General features: G+C 37.5%; 1 protein-coding gene across 4 annotated transcripts; it reads right to left on the bottom strand.

The window, feature by feature from the left end:
• On the bottom strand, nt 5,923-12,588 carry LOC109235501 (serine/arginine-rich splicing factor RSZ21A-like). 4 transcript variants are annotated; one of them, XR_002069393.1, is made up of 8 exons: nt 12,119-12,210; nt 11,770-11,908; nt 9,806-9,894; nt 8,871-9,087; nt 7,671-7,790; nt 7,335-7,415; nt 6,864-7,061; nt 5,923-6,774 (listed from the first exon to the last, which is right to left on the bottom strand). XR_002069393.1 is itself a non-coding variant. In XM_019401637.1 (7 exons), exons 2-7 carry the CDS (start codon nt 12,205-12,207, stop codon nt 7,055-7,057), a joined length of 603 nt encoding a protein of 200 aa, XP_019257182.1. In that variant the 5' UTR covers nt 12,208-12,216; nt 12,395-12,588; the 3' UTR covers nt 5,926-7,054. The 4 variants fall into 4 exon arrangements, 3 of the variants coding, with proteins under 3 accessions (XP_019257182.1, XP_019257181.1, XP_019257184.1); XM_019401637.1 differs by lacking the exon at nt 11,770-11,908 and adding an exon at nt 12,395-12,588 and having other exon boundaries at nt 5,926-7,061; nt 12,119-12,216; XM_019401636.1 differs by having other exon boundaries at nt 5,926-7,061.

The following is a 13,538-nucleotide window of genomic DNA, read 5'->3' as shown; positions in this document are numbered from 1 at the left end:
ATTACTCCCTGCACCTTGCGTGCAGATCCAGGTGCACCTGAGGCTGAGTGAGGATTTTCTGTTGAGCAGCGCATATCTGGGAGCATCAAGGTAGCTGCATGGCGTCCGCAGCCCTGATCTCTCCCTTCTATCCTTTGTTTTTATTTCGTATTTCCCTAGAGTGACATGTATTAGATTGATAAACCTGTATTAGAGGCTCAGACTTGTGACACCGGATATTTTGGGCTATGTAGTAGTATTGCTATTTGAATTTTCGCACATTTAACTCTTATTTCAGACTTCTGATATGCTGATTTGGTTATTTAATTGTGTTAGCTAATAATGAACTGTATAATGAATTAGGTTAAGGTTGTTAATTGGTCGGGCTTGCCTAGTAGTGTGTTGGGCGCCATCACGACCGGGGTTGGGGTCGTGACATTACCTTACTATGAAAACTTCAAGAAAACATTCTTTCACTTTTATCTCCTCTTTCTCCATCTCACTGGCTCTTCGGGTCGCTTACTTTTCTCTTTTTACTAGGGGCGGGAGTCACACTAAAGAAAATATTTATCTCTTATAGGATGCCACTACATGTCTTCTGATATTTTTTAACGTTCTAGTATTCATATCTGACTGTACTATTCTAGAGTGCACCATCTGGTATGCACGATCTAATAGGGCCTCAAACAGGCCACGTCGTCAAGAATTCTCTCTCTACTAATGCCCTTACCTGCTGTTGTATTAGTGCTCAGGCTAGCTGTAATTTTTTAAATTGCAAGCATCTCTATAATTAGTAAACATAAGTCATGGCTCGAACTTTTATGACTCAACTCTACAGCACGATGTGGATATGAAAGAAGGGTAACAAACTCCTAAATACCTTGTAGCTTACTATTTATAAATGTGGTGCACAACACATCTATAAACAAGGCTCTACTAGACACAACTTGTAGACTCCCTAGGACAAAACTGCTCTGATGCCAAGTTTGTCACACCTCAAGCCTAAAGAGGCATGCCGGCACCCGGTGCCATACTCGACCCGAGCAGACCACATTGTAACTGTAAACTCTAGAGGGGTAACCCTCAGCTTAGGCTGATGAGGCCATATTCCGAATCGTTTGAAATTAATGCCTCTCTCATCTGTGGGGTAAACATACCCAAAAGCTGATATGTATAACTGTGCAGGCCGACGAAGCCGCCATGAACATCTACTAATATAAAAAATATACAGGACTCGTTTACAAGCCTCTAGAGATAAGTGAACTGTACCATGGTCAGGATAAGGCTTCGACCTACCCATCAAACCTGTATATATAAAATGGACTCCAAGGTCTAGACCTGGTAACTACGAGGAAGTGGAGTTTACAAACCAAGCTGATGTTTTACTCTGTCTGTTGGGAGGGTTTGTCAAACTGTCAATCAGGACCTGCAGGCATGAAATGCAACATTCCCTGCAAAAAGGGACGTCAGTACGAAATAATGTACCAAGTTGTAAGGCAACAAAATAACTGAAAGATGAAGCAAAACTAATAAGATAATAACTTGTTACATCCCATGTTTTCGTACGTGAGAGTACGTCGTAAGCCAATTGATGTAAGCTCGAAAATGAGATCATTTTTGAAAGTACATAACGTAAGTTCATCATGTTATATTGGAGATTACAAATCTTTAAGATCATGAATAACAAGTACCAAAAGGGTTGAAAAGCTTAGATGCTAAACGAATTGAAGAAAATAAGTTTCGTCGAAAGTCGACAAGTTTGAAATGTTATAACATATACTTTTGGGGGAGACTAGGGTGATCAACATGATTTGGAGATTAAGTTATGAGTCATTTTAGTTTTATGATAGTCGTGTGTTATGTTTTTAAGTCAAGCGAGTTGTGGAACAAAAGTTGGCAAAGGTCATCACAAGTTGCATTCATAATGTGCTGAAATTTAGCTCAAATGTAGCTGCACTTTTCTCCCAATATACTTGGAATCAAGGGATGATATACATATCAAATTGAAGACCTACGAGTCTAGTTTCTAATGCATTAAACCGTTTGTCAATATGACATCGGACTAGAGAGATATTCGCGTTTTTGCGAGACTGTGCAAACAGCTCCCATGGGACCCACAAAGTCAGTTTAAAGTTCAGCTTGTATTTAAGTCATTTATAGGTCGTTTTAACTCATTTTTCTCGTCCAAAACAGTTCCTAAACCCTCCTAAATTCTCTCCAAGGGTTCCTCCATGATTCTAGGGTGAAAACCTAAGATAAAAACATGAATCCAACGCTAGAAATCCGGTGGTGCTTGCTAGATCGTAGTTCTTCATCTTGTGGCTGTTTTGGAGGGTTCTTCCAAGGTAAATAACCTCAAATTTCGTGTTGCTCTATATTATTATGCTAAGAATCAGTACCTCCTTCATGTATATTAGAGTTTCAAGGCGAAATACAAGTGTTTACACACCAACATAAACACAAAAGTTGATTCAAGAAGAGAATACAACTCCTATAGTGTTGTGGTGTGATTGAGGGTTGTTGTGAGCTACACCAGCTGGGGATTTCAAGTTGTATCTACTGACTAAGGTTATTAAATCATGTTCTTGGTTGTGCTTAAGGTCAATCATGTGTTGGTTGAGTTGTTTGAGTGAAAAATATATATAGTTTGTTGTGGCTGAAAATTATTATAAATAATTTTATTATGTTTGTGGATGTTGTTGTTAAGCTTATCTATGTGCTAATTCAGTGGATTGAAGAATATAACATGAAAAATAAGATGTTGATTTTTGATTTTACAATTTTATCCGATGTAAAATATATTTTTAAAGGGTAAAAAAGGCGAACGACATTTCGCTAAGGGCCTTCGTGCTTTTAATATAGTATAGATATAGATAGATAGATAAATACATAGATAGATAGATAGATATTGTGCATCTCACCCTAAGTAGATAACATATATTTCCTACCTTGACGGTACGTAACTAAGTTTTTTAAACTATGGTATATTTTAACGAGAGAAAAAAAATGGTTCTTCCTATGAATTACTGGTATATGTTACTCAAACCATAAATAAATATATATTTTGTTTCAGGTATGCTATAGTTCTGATAACAATGTATATTGCATGGGATCTGATATTAAGATACATTACACTCATCAAGATAATCAAGATGAATTCGCGAAAAGGCCTCATATAATCATAGAGTTATGGCTTGAAATCTGCAGTTTGTGACATCGGGTTCTGGTTTCAGCTTCTAGCAAGATGGTGGAGTATAGAGAATGATTAAATTGCCATATATTCTGGTTAAATTACTTTCTGGTTTCTATGAACTATATATATTAAGCAACTCTTAACAAGAAAATCCTGAAGTTACACAGTAACATCTTTTGTCCTCAGTGTTATTACTTTATTCTAGTTAGCTAAAGTCCTTGACTTGAACACTTCGCCGAAATCATGCTCAAACAGCTCTTCAACCACTAGCAGCTAGGGGTGGAAAAATAGTTAAAAGAAACAATTAACCAACCATATTATCCACTAAAAAATGAGTTGGATAATAAACTTCTTAAAAACGGGTCAAATATGGATAAGAACCATATTATCCATTTAGAAAATGGATAACTAATTGGTCTAACTTTTACATTTGTAAATTAAAGCCTCAACTTGGGGGTTCCTCAAATTAAGGAGACTAAGAATTCTCCCAAAAGTGATCATATGCAAGAAGTCATGGCTAATACGGTTACCCATATTATCCGCCAGTTAACCCTTTTTTGTCCGTATTAAATATGGGTCGGGGCGGATAATTTATCTATTTTTTTCATTACACGTTTTCGACCCGAACCATATCCGACCCAACCTGCCCGTTTGTCGCTCCTACTTAGGGCGATGTGCACAAATAGCCACTAACAGCTCATGTCTTTATTTTAAAGCCAGTGTTTTAAATGTCTTTAGTCTTTAGCCACTGGTTTAATAAACTTTAACTGCCGGACGAAAATACCCTTATGCTCATGTCCTTAACTTCAGGACTTCAGGACTACATATCCTTAACTTTTGAACTTGAAACTCTAAGTTCAGGACTTCAAGACTACATGTCCTTAACTTTTTAACCTGTAACTCTAAGTTCAGGACTTCAGGACTACATGTCCTTAACTTTTGAACTTGGAACTCTAAGTTCAGGACTTTAAGCTTACATGTCCTTAACTTTTGAACTTGGAGCTCAAACTTCAAGACCAAGCGTCCTTAACTTTTGAACTTGTAAGTCAAAGTTAAGGACCTATTGTCCTTAACTTTTGAACGTGTAACTGTAAGTTAAGGACTGTCTGTCCTTAACTTTTGAATGTGTAACTGTAAGTTAAAGACTGTCTTTCCTTAACTTTTGAACTTGGTAATCAAAGTTAAGGACCTATTGTCCTTAACTTTTGAACTTGGAAATCAAAGTTAGGGACCTATTGTTCTTAACATTTGAACTTGTAACTGTAAGTTAAGGACTGTCTGTCCTTAACTTTTGGGCTTCTTAGCCTAAGTTCAGGACCTATTGTCCTTAACTTTTAATTTATTTTAACACAAAATAAATTAAATGCAAACACACAATAAGGATAATAGCGTACAATCGTGTAATAAAATTAAAATTATATTATATTTAGTTACGTTTCGATGCTTTTTCAACTTTACGTTTTCGAACTCATTCAATGCGTTCTCCGAAGAATTCAAGTAAAAGTACATCGGTTGATCTTCTCGCGATTGCTTTTTTTTCTTGTTCTTTTTATAAAACGTGATTTAAACCCAAAAAAATACATTAAATAAAAGGGATTAATCGTGTAAAACAAATACAGAACTTCGGAGTCCAAATTCAATGCATCAGAATATATACTTAACATTTTTACACTACTGTCGATGATGAAGATGATTCTACTGGCAAGAAGAATGGCGTATACTTCAGGAAATTTAACACTAATATAATGATGTTGACCTTGTTGAATTAGAAATCGCCATTGCAAGTAGGCAGGTGATTTTCAAAGTTACAAGGCTTATCTATGAACACAGGCATGCATCGAACTGAGAGGGAGAGAAGCGTTTGGGAAGAAAAGCAATGGAAGAAAGGGTAACTCAGTCTTTTCATATTAATTTTAATAGACTAGTGCTAGTTTTGCTCAGCATTAAAAATGGTGGATAAAAAGTAAATACCACTTTAAATAGTGGCTACCCCACAAAATTTTTACTCCTACTTGCGGCCATACTATGACATATGGGCCCGCATGGTTGACCTTCAATTGAATTGAATGCGCAATTCGGTCTCCCCCATGATAAGCATAGGTTCCATAATATTTGTCCACCTCCACTGTCACGTCATTTTGTCTAGACTTCTGGGAAAACATATTCAATTTGGTAAATAAGTTCTCATTTGACAGTCAAGAAAGGAGAACAAAAAGTTAAAACTATCAATCAATTTCTGGCAATTTATTTCTTCGATTAGGACTTCTGGTGTTGCTTCCTCTGGTACTTCCCTATCGTGGAATTTCAAGAAGACTATTTGATGCATGTCATAGCAAAAGTAAATGAACGAGAACGCGTAAATCATCCGATATAACTTCACATTTCCATCAGTGTCTCTGCTCAATTAATTGCGAAGCAGCAGATAATAATGAAAGAATTTCACATTTCCATCAGCGTCTCTGCTCAATTAATTGCGAAGCAGCAGATAATAATGAAAGAATGGAGACTAGAAGTCCTCTAACCTAAATCTTGTCGGTGCTCCCCAACCCCATTCTTTATCTCATGTGAACGGCGATATCAACGTATCAGTTGACCAACCAAAGTGGAAGAATCCAAGTACAAAGCTGAAGGTATGAGGCGAAGGTTAGAGGAGGAGATTACTGAGCTGGCGTAGAAAACCAAAGTTGTCCTAGAGTAACCTTAGCTCCGTTAATCTTGTTAATAGAAGGTCGAACTTGTTTTGTCAAACATAAGGCTTAAAATTGAAAATTTTAATAAAGCAATAATACAAAGACAAAAAAGGTTGTTTCCCCTACATATTAAGTGGGTGCTCTCTGATCAACTTTTTCTTATGTACAAGAACCATCTCAACTGCTCTTTCAGGAATCTTCAAGTATAGCGTGGGATTCATGCCACCAGCCTGGTTAAGAAAATTCAATCCCCAAGTGACTAGTCAAATGCAAGGAGTTACAACCTTGACATTTGCATATGCAACATCGAATTTATAACGCGGTATTAAAGGTCCAACTACATGTCAAGGCCAGGTTAATAACATGACATATCGAAGATGTATGTACATGCCCTGCAGCCACGTTTCTTGACTACAAACACGGTAGTCAAGAAACAAAGGTAACTTTCCTTCTCCGAGCCACCACATGGAAGTTCCATTAATGAAGGTAATGAATTTCCTCCAGGAGAAATGTGTTGCCACACTATCTGATTAACGAAGAAGAATACAGGCCAAGCTGGAAAACGAAAATTGAAGTGCAGCAACCTTTTGTAGTCTACCAGTGGGAAGAGAAGCAGATGAGAAATAGAAACTTTGTTGACCATGGAGCAGCTTAAGCTGGCAAATGAAGATTTAAGGCAGCAGACAGCTAACATTGTCCCCCGGCGCACAGAAAAGCAAAAAACTTTACCTACCTAAAAAAGCTTTGTTGCAGAAGGACCCGCTTGGCCATTTTGCAGTTTTCGGTAGGAAAAAACTCATACAAGATGATGATTTGATGTAGAGAAGCAGTGGTGCTAAACGATGTCAACAAAAGAAGCATGTGGTGAAATGATGCAGTCTCAGCTGGATATCATACCTCAAAGAAGAAAACCTAGATATTTTACGAAAAAGTGGCTTTATGATAATAGTCATAGCAATTAAGAGAGCACACATTAAACAGTAATGAAGTATAAGAGAGACCTCCAAAGTTTGCTGAACTGAGGAAAGCCGTCACAAGAATGAAGTCGGAGGTAGCTATAGAGAGCAGAAGCCTCCCATAATCCAGTTCGAACACACCATTTATCACAGAAACAAACTACATAATGCTACTCTTTTGACAAGCCTATCAGACTACAAATGAAGAGCCTCAGTTGTATTTCCCGCTCAGACCATCAAGCTCTGCACGAAACATCAATTCCAAGTGCCCGTATGAGTATTGTGCAAAGAAATTGCAAAATAAAAGTTGATAACTTTAACAATACAAGGAAGCATTGCTCATGCGAAATTGATAAGCACAAAGTAGAATAATATTATTTCTTAATGTGCTTTATTCGAAGCCCTAATGCCCACCCAAAAAAGTAAAAAGATACTCAACTCTGCTTTGATAGGCAGTAATGGGAGAAAAAGCTAGCTTAATGATGAAACCACTAGGAGGCAGCAGAACAAACATACCCGTTTGCATAAGGAGAATCACGATGACGACGATATGCTGGGGATCTGCTATTGCTTCCACGGCCACGACGAGGTGATAAACTGTTCAAGTAAAAGATAGTCAATAAGGGTCTGTTGCTGCAGGGGCTCCCAGAGAAAAGCAGCAAATCTAATGCTCTCATCCAATTCCAAATCCACAAAATTAACATGGAGGCCTTGGAAAGTTTTATAGAAAATTTCCACCTAAAGATTGTTTAGACTTCTACCTAAAGATTGTTTCAGACTCAGTTTTAAGGCGACACTCAAGAATTGCCCCAGTAAATGCGTATGCCGTAAATATGTTCATCAATTACTTACCCGTCGGCGTAAGGTGACACATAGCGGCCCCGGCGATTGGGGGGTGACCTGCTGTAGCTGCGTCCACGACGAGGAGATAGGCTACGACCTCGAGGAGATTTTCCATGAGGGCTATAACTCCTGCAAAGCCACATCACTGTGTTCCTCAAAATGCAAAATTTCGAAGAAAATTGTTATATGGACAAGAACTCTACTCTGAATTCAAAACCAAGTGACTTATTATATTCAGAAGTAAAACAGTACTAAAATAGAACTTGTCACTGCCACCCAAGTTATAGGCCATCAACTAAGATGATGAAGCACCACCTTTTGATATTATGAAGCCCAACTGATAGAAGTACTCAAGAAAAACTAAATAACAACATACCTAATGTGATCCCACAAGTGAGGTCGGGGGAGGGTGGGGTGTATGCAGACCCTACCCTACCCCTACCTTGTGTGAGGTAGAAAGGTTGTTTCAAATAGAGCCTTGGCTCAAGAAAAGGGTTTTCCAAACAGGTTTGGAAAGTACAAGAGTAAAAAAGCTAAGATGAAAATACTGAAGAAAAGAAAAGTATTGACAACAAAAATAGTAAAGATAACCAAAGTAAAAGACAACAGCAATACTCAGGAAAAACTAAAATTGTATATATCCAAAACAATATCTCTGTAGCTGCAACGACACGACCATCGAGAACCATGATATATAGGATATATACGCATGCATATGAATAATGCAACTGGCTTAAGCTGGTGACCAGGAAGTAGACAAATCCACTCTCCTCGGACCTCTATGTGTTACCATTTAGGTAATGAATAGAATGTACAAAAAGCAAATTAAAGAGTGGCCTAATTTGCAAAGAGGAAAAAGAAAAAGAAGGTTATAAACAGCCAAGTGTTCACATATATTTCTTACGTCATATACCAAGTGAAAACACTGACATAGCTGCGATGTTATATCTGCCATCGAGACAAAAGAACCCACCAGAAGGATGATTATGTAGGCATTATTTTGTAGTGTAACATCACCCTAACTTGCATGGCTCTGACAAGGTTCTATGACAAATGAAATATTTTCTTCTTCACAGTCAAGTAGCATAAAACTAGAGTTCAAGAAGCTCCGCAATGTGAGTTCATTGAATAATGTGCATCAGTACATTGCACATAAACTAGGAGATAAGCCCCATTTGATTAAAATCAAAGAAAGAGAGAGAGAGAAACCTTCTCCCATAACTGGGACTTCTACGATATCGAGGACTAGGACTTCGACGTCGCCCACTTCCAAGTCCTCGTGAACCAATGCGCAAGCGGCACTCTCGAGCAAAATGACCTGGCTCACCACATTCGTAACATTTCGTATCATCACCTCCACGACCACCACGGCCTCCACCACGACCGCTTGAATTGTGTGAGAGCTCCACACGCCAACCATTTTTCCCTGTTTTACAGATTTCCCCAAAGGTTCACCAGGGATGGATGTAGCACAGTTACTATCGAAGATGAGATAAAAATAAAGTCTTACAGGCAAGAAGTTTTCTGAATGAACCTGTATCACCCTCATCTATTATTAAAACTGAAATGTCAGCAGATTCTGTTCCACTGGACTTCTTTTTCAGATTAGTATCACATTTTTTTTCAGGAAGTATCACAAATTGTGAACAAAGCTACAACACACTCAAGTAATATTACATCTGAATGTTCAGCAGTAGTTATATGTATGATCACTATCTATTCTATTGAACGTTTCTTAAGAGATTATTACGAGAAGACACACAACTTAGAAGGCAGGCAAGAATTACAACACAGAGGAAAAGTCCAGAAGTGCGAGGTACGCCGAAAACAAAAATGAATAGTTATACGAAAACATGCACTAGACAGAATGAAACTGGTGATAATTAGCAAGATCTACATGTTTTAAACTACACTAACCATATCATTACTTGAAGGAAAGCCTGGTTAAACTAAGTTCAACATAAGATATCAGTTGTGGACCATAAAGGGGCATGCTACAGTCTTCTCATAGAAAAGATAAGAACCAAAATGGAAGGTTATACTGATAACCTGAACTTGCATGTTATTATTACTGAATAAGGGTCAACTACAATCACCATACTCAGCTAGCTATTGATGTATGGTGCACAACACTCGGTTCATACCATCTAGCTCGCGAATAGCATCTAGAGCATCCCTGCGATCGTCGAACTCAATGAATGCATAACCTGGCGGTCGTCTTGCAACCCAAACACTGCAATAAATTAATAACACTTTAATTATGTGCAAAACAATTATCATACCCAAAATGACAGACATATAAAGAGGCCCGAAACAGACAACAAAGAGGCCCAAAAATGCAATCTTTGTCATCGGTCTTATGGAATATGAGAAGAAAACAAGATATACTATGAAACTTTAGGCAATAGGAAGTAGCTCAAAACAAAGGGATGTAAAAACAATGATAGAAAATGCAGTAGCTATTGCAACACATTAGGTTGTATAGTCATAGGCTTGTTCATCAGACAGTATAAGCTATTTTCATAAAGTCAGATAGGTATAAACTACATGCATCTCATTAGGGTAAAAGAGCTTCTTTTTTTATGATAAGTTCAATAGGGTAAAAGACCTTTTTAACACCACCTAGTCCAAGTAGTCATTCATGGACTACCAAAGAACCAATGCAGACTGCTGAAGCCACTAGCTTCTGTTTTGAGATTTGTTCCTTCAGGGAGGTGGAGCTCATCATCTTAAGTTGTTTAACTTCTGCGAGTTCTGACAACATCTTCACACAATGTGTAATCCATACATAGGACATTTACAGCAGTACAAGAGACAACAAAACATAATCGAAGTAGTATGAGAAAAAATTCACCAGCCAAATAAAGCTTCGCAAATATTGAAACTAATTGAGGTGCTCCACTTAACACTCGACTTATTTATATACCTAAAACATACATCCTCCATTCCATTTTATGTGGCGGGTCCAGGCCACAAGGGTCAAAGTACTTAATTTTCGGTGTGAAGTCAGACATAAATCCTTCAAGTTTTTTGAAATAAACTTCACATATTTGGAAATTACATAAAAATTGCAATAAGTCACAATAGTTAATAATTCATAACATTCTTAAAAAGTACTTGAACAATGATGGTCAAAGAAGAATCTCTTTGACTCAGAGGCGAATCCAGGATTTGGAACTTCCGGGTGCCACGTAGCTTTGAACGTCCATGTGTCACTATTTATACATTGAGATATAGTAAATATTTGTCAGTTTGAGCAACTTTGGACTTCGATTCGAGTTACTTGTCTTTTTGGTATATAATATAAATCGATTGTACGGAAAAAATATGGTACTGTAGTTATGATAGAGCGAAGATTTGCAAAAGAAAATAGTATTTTAACTTTGTGCAAAAAATCAAATACTTAACTAATAAGAGACACAAAAAGAAAGTCGAAAGTTAACAAATAAAGTATGATATTTAACAATAATTACAGTAGAAGAAAAAAGAGAATGACATGTATAGAATGATAGAAAGTTCAACGTGATGTAGCAAGCCAAAAGGTGGAATCTCCTGCTCTTTGGCACTGGCACCTTTGTATCATTTGGTGCTATGGGTGGCGCTTTCAATATATATACGGTTTCTTACATATATATACATATATATATACAGAGTTTCTACCGAAGGTTGCGGGCGGCGTACCACCCCCTCGGCCCTTACTAGATCCGCTCCTGCTTTGACTTCCCAAATGGTCATATTGCCACATAAAATGGAACAAAGTGAGTAACAAATACGATCCTTTGAGATGTCCTTTTTCAATTTAACAACTCCTCATTTTCACCTCCCCCCACAACCCCAAGGCAAAAGTGAGGTTTACCGGTCCCCCAGTGGTGACTCGAACCCCACCTAATGGTGTAAGGCAGCAATCTCTACTACTAGAGCAACCTCTCTCATCCTCTCAAGATACTTCAGATTTCAAGTTCCACTCCAATTTCTAAACCCAATCTCATTTTCATGAAGGTAAAATTTTTATTATTATTATTATTATTTTTTGTGTGTTGAGAATATCTTGAATTGAATTTCGTTTTTGAGCTAATTCAAAAGAAAGAGAAACACGAGAAAACAATACCAAGAATGTGGCCTAGGGGTCGATGAAGCTGAAATGAAGACCATGAGAGACCAAAGTTCGATTGTCAACAGAGGCAAAGAAGTCAGGTGATTTCTCCCCATGTGTCAAACTTTGGTGAAATAGCGGAGGTGCGCGCATGCTGGTCCGCCCAGGCACCATCGTTATTTAAACAAACAAGAAAAACAATAAAACATGAGCTTATAATAACTACAAAAACTAATTTATCCCAAAAGAGCCTTCATTTTTTCCCGAAAAATACGACTTGGACCATCCAACGAAAGATGAACTGATAATTGAACGAGGAACTTTAAAACCTAATTCCATCTAAAAATACATAGGAAAAATTTACCTTCGAAGAACGCCGTAGATACGAAACTCATCCTCAAGGTCTCTCTCAGTTACCCGAGGATCCAAATTACCAACGTAAACCCTCGACATAGTTCTCTCCTGATAATTCAAAAAAAAAAGTTCAAAATCACATCTTTCATATTATTAAAAAAGAAATGCATAAACCACGTTTGAAGAAAGAGGAAAATATTTGAAAGAAACTGGTTGATACAAAACATAGGGTTTTAATACATTGAAATGATGGGTGAAAAAAGGAGAAAAGAAATAAGGAATTTACCGGGAGACTATCAAGCGTTTCTGTGAGCTCTATCAATGGCTTTTCACAGTATAGATGGCTTTTCACGGTATTGATGAGCTTTTGATAGGTAAACTTTTTTTTTTCTTTTGTTTTGTTGGGGGAGAGTGGCGCTGAATAGAGAGTTCCAGAGAGTTCTTTTTTGCTTTTTGTAAGAAAAAAGAGGAGCGTGTTTGCATGTGGAGATGTTTTTGTTGGGCCCCCATTGAAGTGGGGCTGGAAATCTGTTACAGCCTAGTTAACTGAATATCTTTTCTGTTGGATTGTTACACAAATAGCTTGTTAGATTCTGGGGAGAAATTCAAAAATAGCCAGATTTACCACTGGTCGTTGAAAAATAGCCAAGTTTCAAAAGTCATCGAAATTTAGCCACTTTAAATCTGAGCGAAAACACTGTTCAAAATTCGGAAAAATACGCCCGCAAATTTTACGGGAGTTCCAGCATAAGTATGCTTGAACTCCCGTAAATTTTACGGGAGTTCCAGGATAACTATGCTGGAACTCCCGCAAATTTTGCGGGAGTTCCAGCATAATATTTTACGGGAGTTCAAGCATAATTATGCTGGAACTCCCGCAAATTTTACGGGAGTTCCAGCAAGTATAATTGTCCAGTATAATATACTGGAGTTTGGAGCACTGGTGTTCCAGTCTCCCGCAAATTTTACAGGAGTTAGCAAAGTATACCGGTCCAGCATAATATGCTGGAGTTCGTACACAAATGCACCAGAACTCCCGTATATTATACTGGACCGGTCCCTGTTGCAGCAAAATAGTGGCTATTTTTCATTGACTTGATAAACGCTGGCTATTTTTCATTGACCAGTGTGAAAACTGGCTATACCATGATATTTTAACTAGATTCTGTGGGTATGAGGCCCATGGTAATAGGAAGAAGAGTTAAAAGTAAAAAAATTGGATTAGTTACCTCGCAAAGGTTGATACCTTATTTATTTTAAATAAATACCCTTTTAAAAAATTATATTTCATAGCTACCTTTTGAATTTTTATAGTCAAATATCTATTTATGGTCACCTCTTACCCTTAAGCCATAAAATAAGCTTTGTATTATTTTTCTCTCTCATATCCCCTCAAATTTCTCCTATCCCCTACCCCATATCTATTCTCC

This window comes from Nicotiana attenuata, chromosome 12 (genome assembly GCF_001879085.1).
Source record: "Nicotiana attenuata strain UT chromosome 12, NIATTr2, whole genome shotgun sequence".
In the NCBI taxonomy this organism is placed as follows: domain Eukaryota; kingdom Viridiplantae; phylum Streptophyta; class Magnoliopsida; order Solanales; family Solanaceae; genus Nicotiana; species Nicotiana attenuata.
Note: the sequence above shows the minus strand (reverse complement) of the source record. Positions and strands in the feature narration are given on the sequence as shown.

Coding starts and splice junctions, on each gene's coding strand:
- LOC109235501 (XM_019401636.1), bottom strand. CDS start 11,870: ATGGGGAGAAATCACCTGACTTCTTTGCCTCTGTTGACAATCGAACTT. Junction 9,895..11,769: donor ACCCCTAGGCCACATTCTTG/GTATTGTTTTCT, acceptor AATTTATTGCAG/TGTTTGGGTTGCAAGACGAC. Junction 9,088..9,805: donor TGCTATTCGCGAGCTAGATG/GTATGAACCGAG, acceptor TCTGTAAAACAG/GGAAAAATGGTTGGCGTGTG.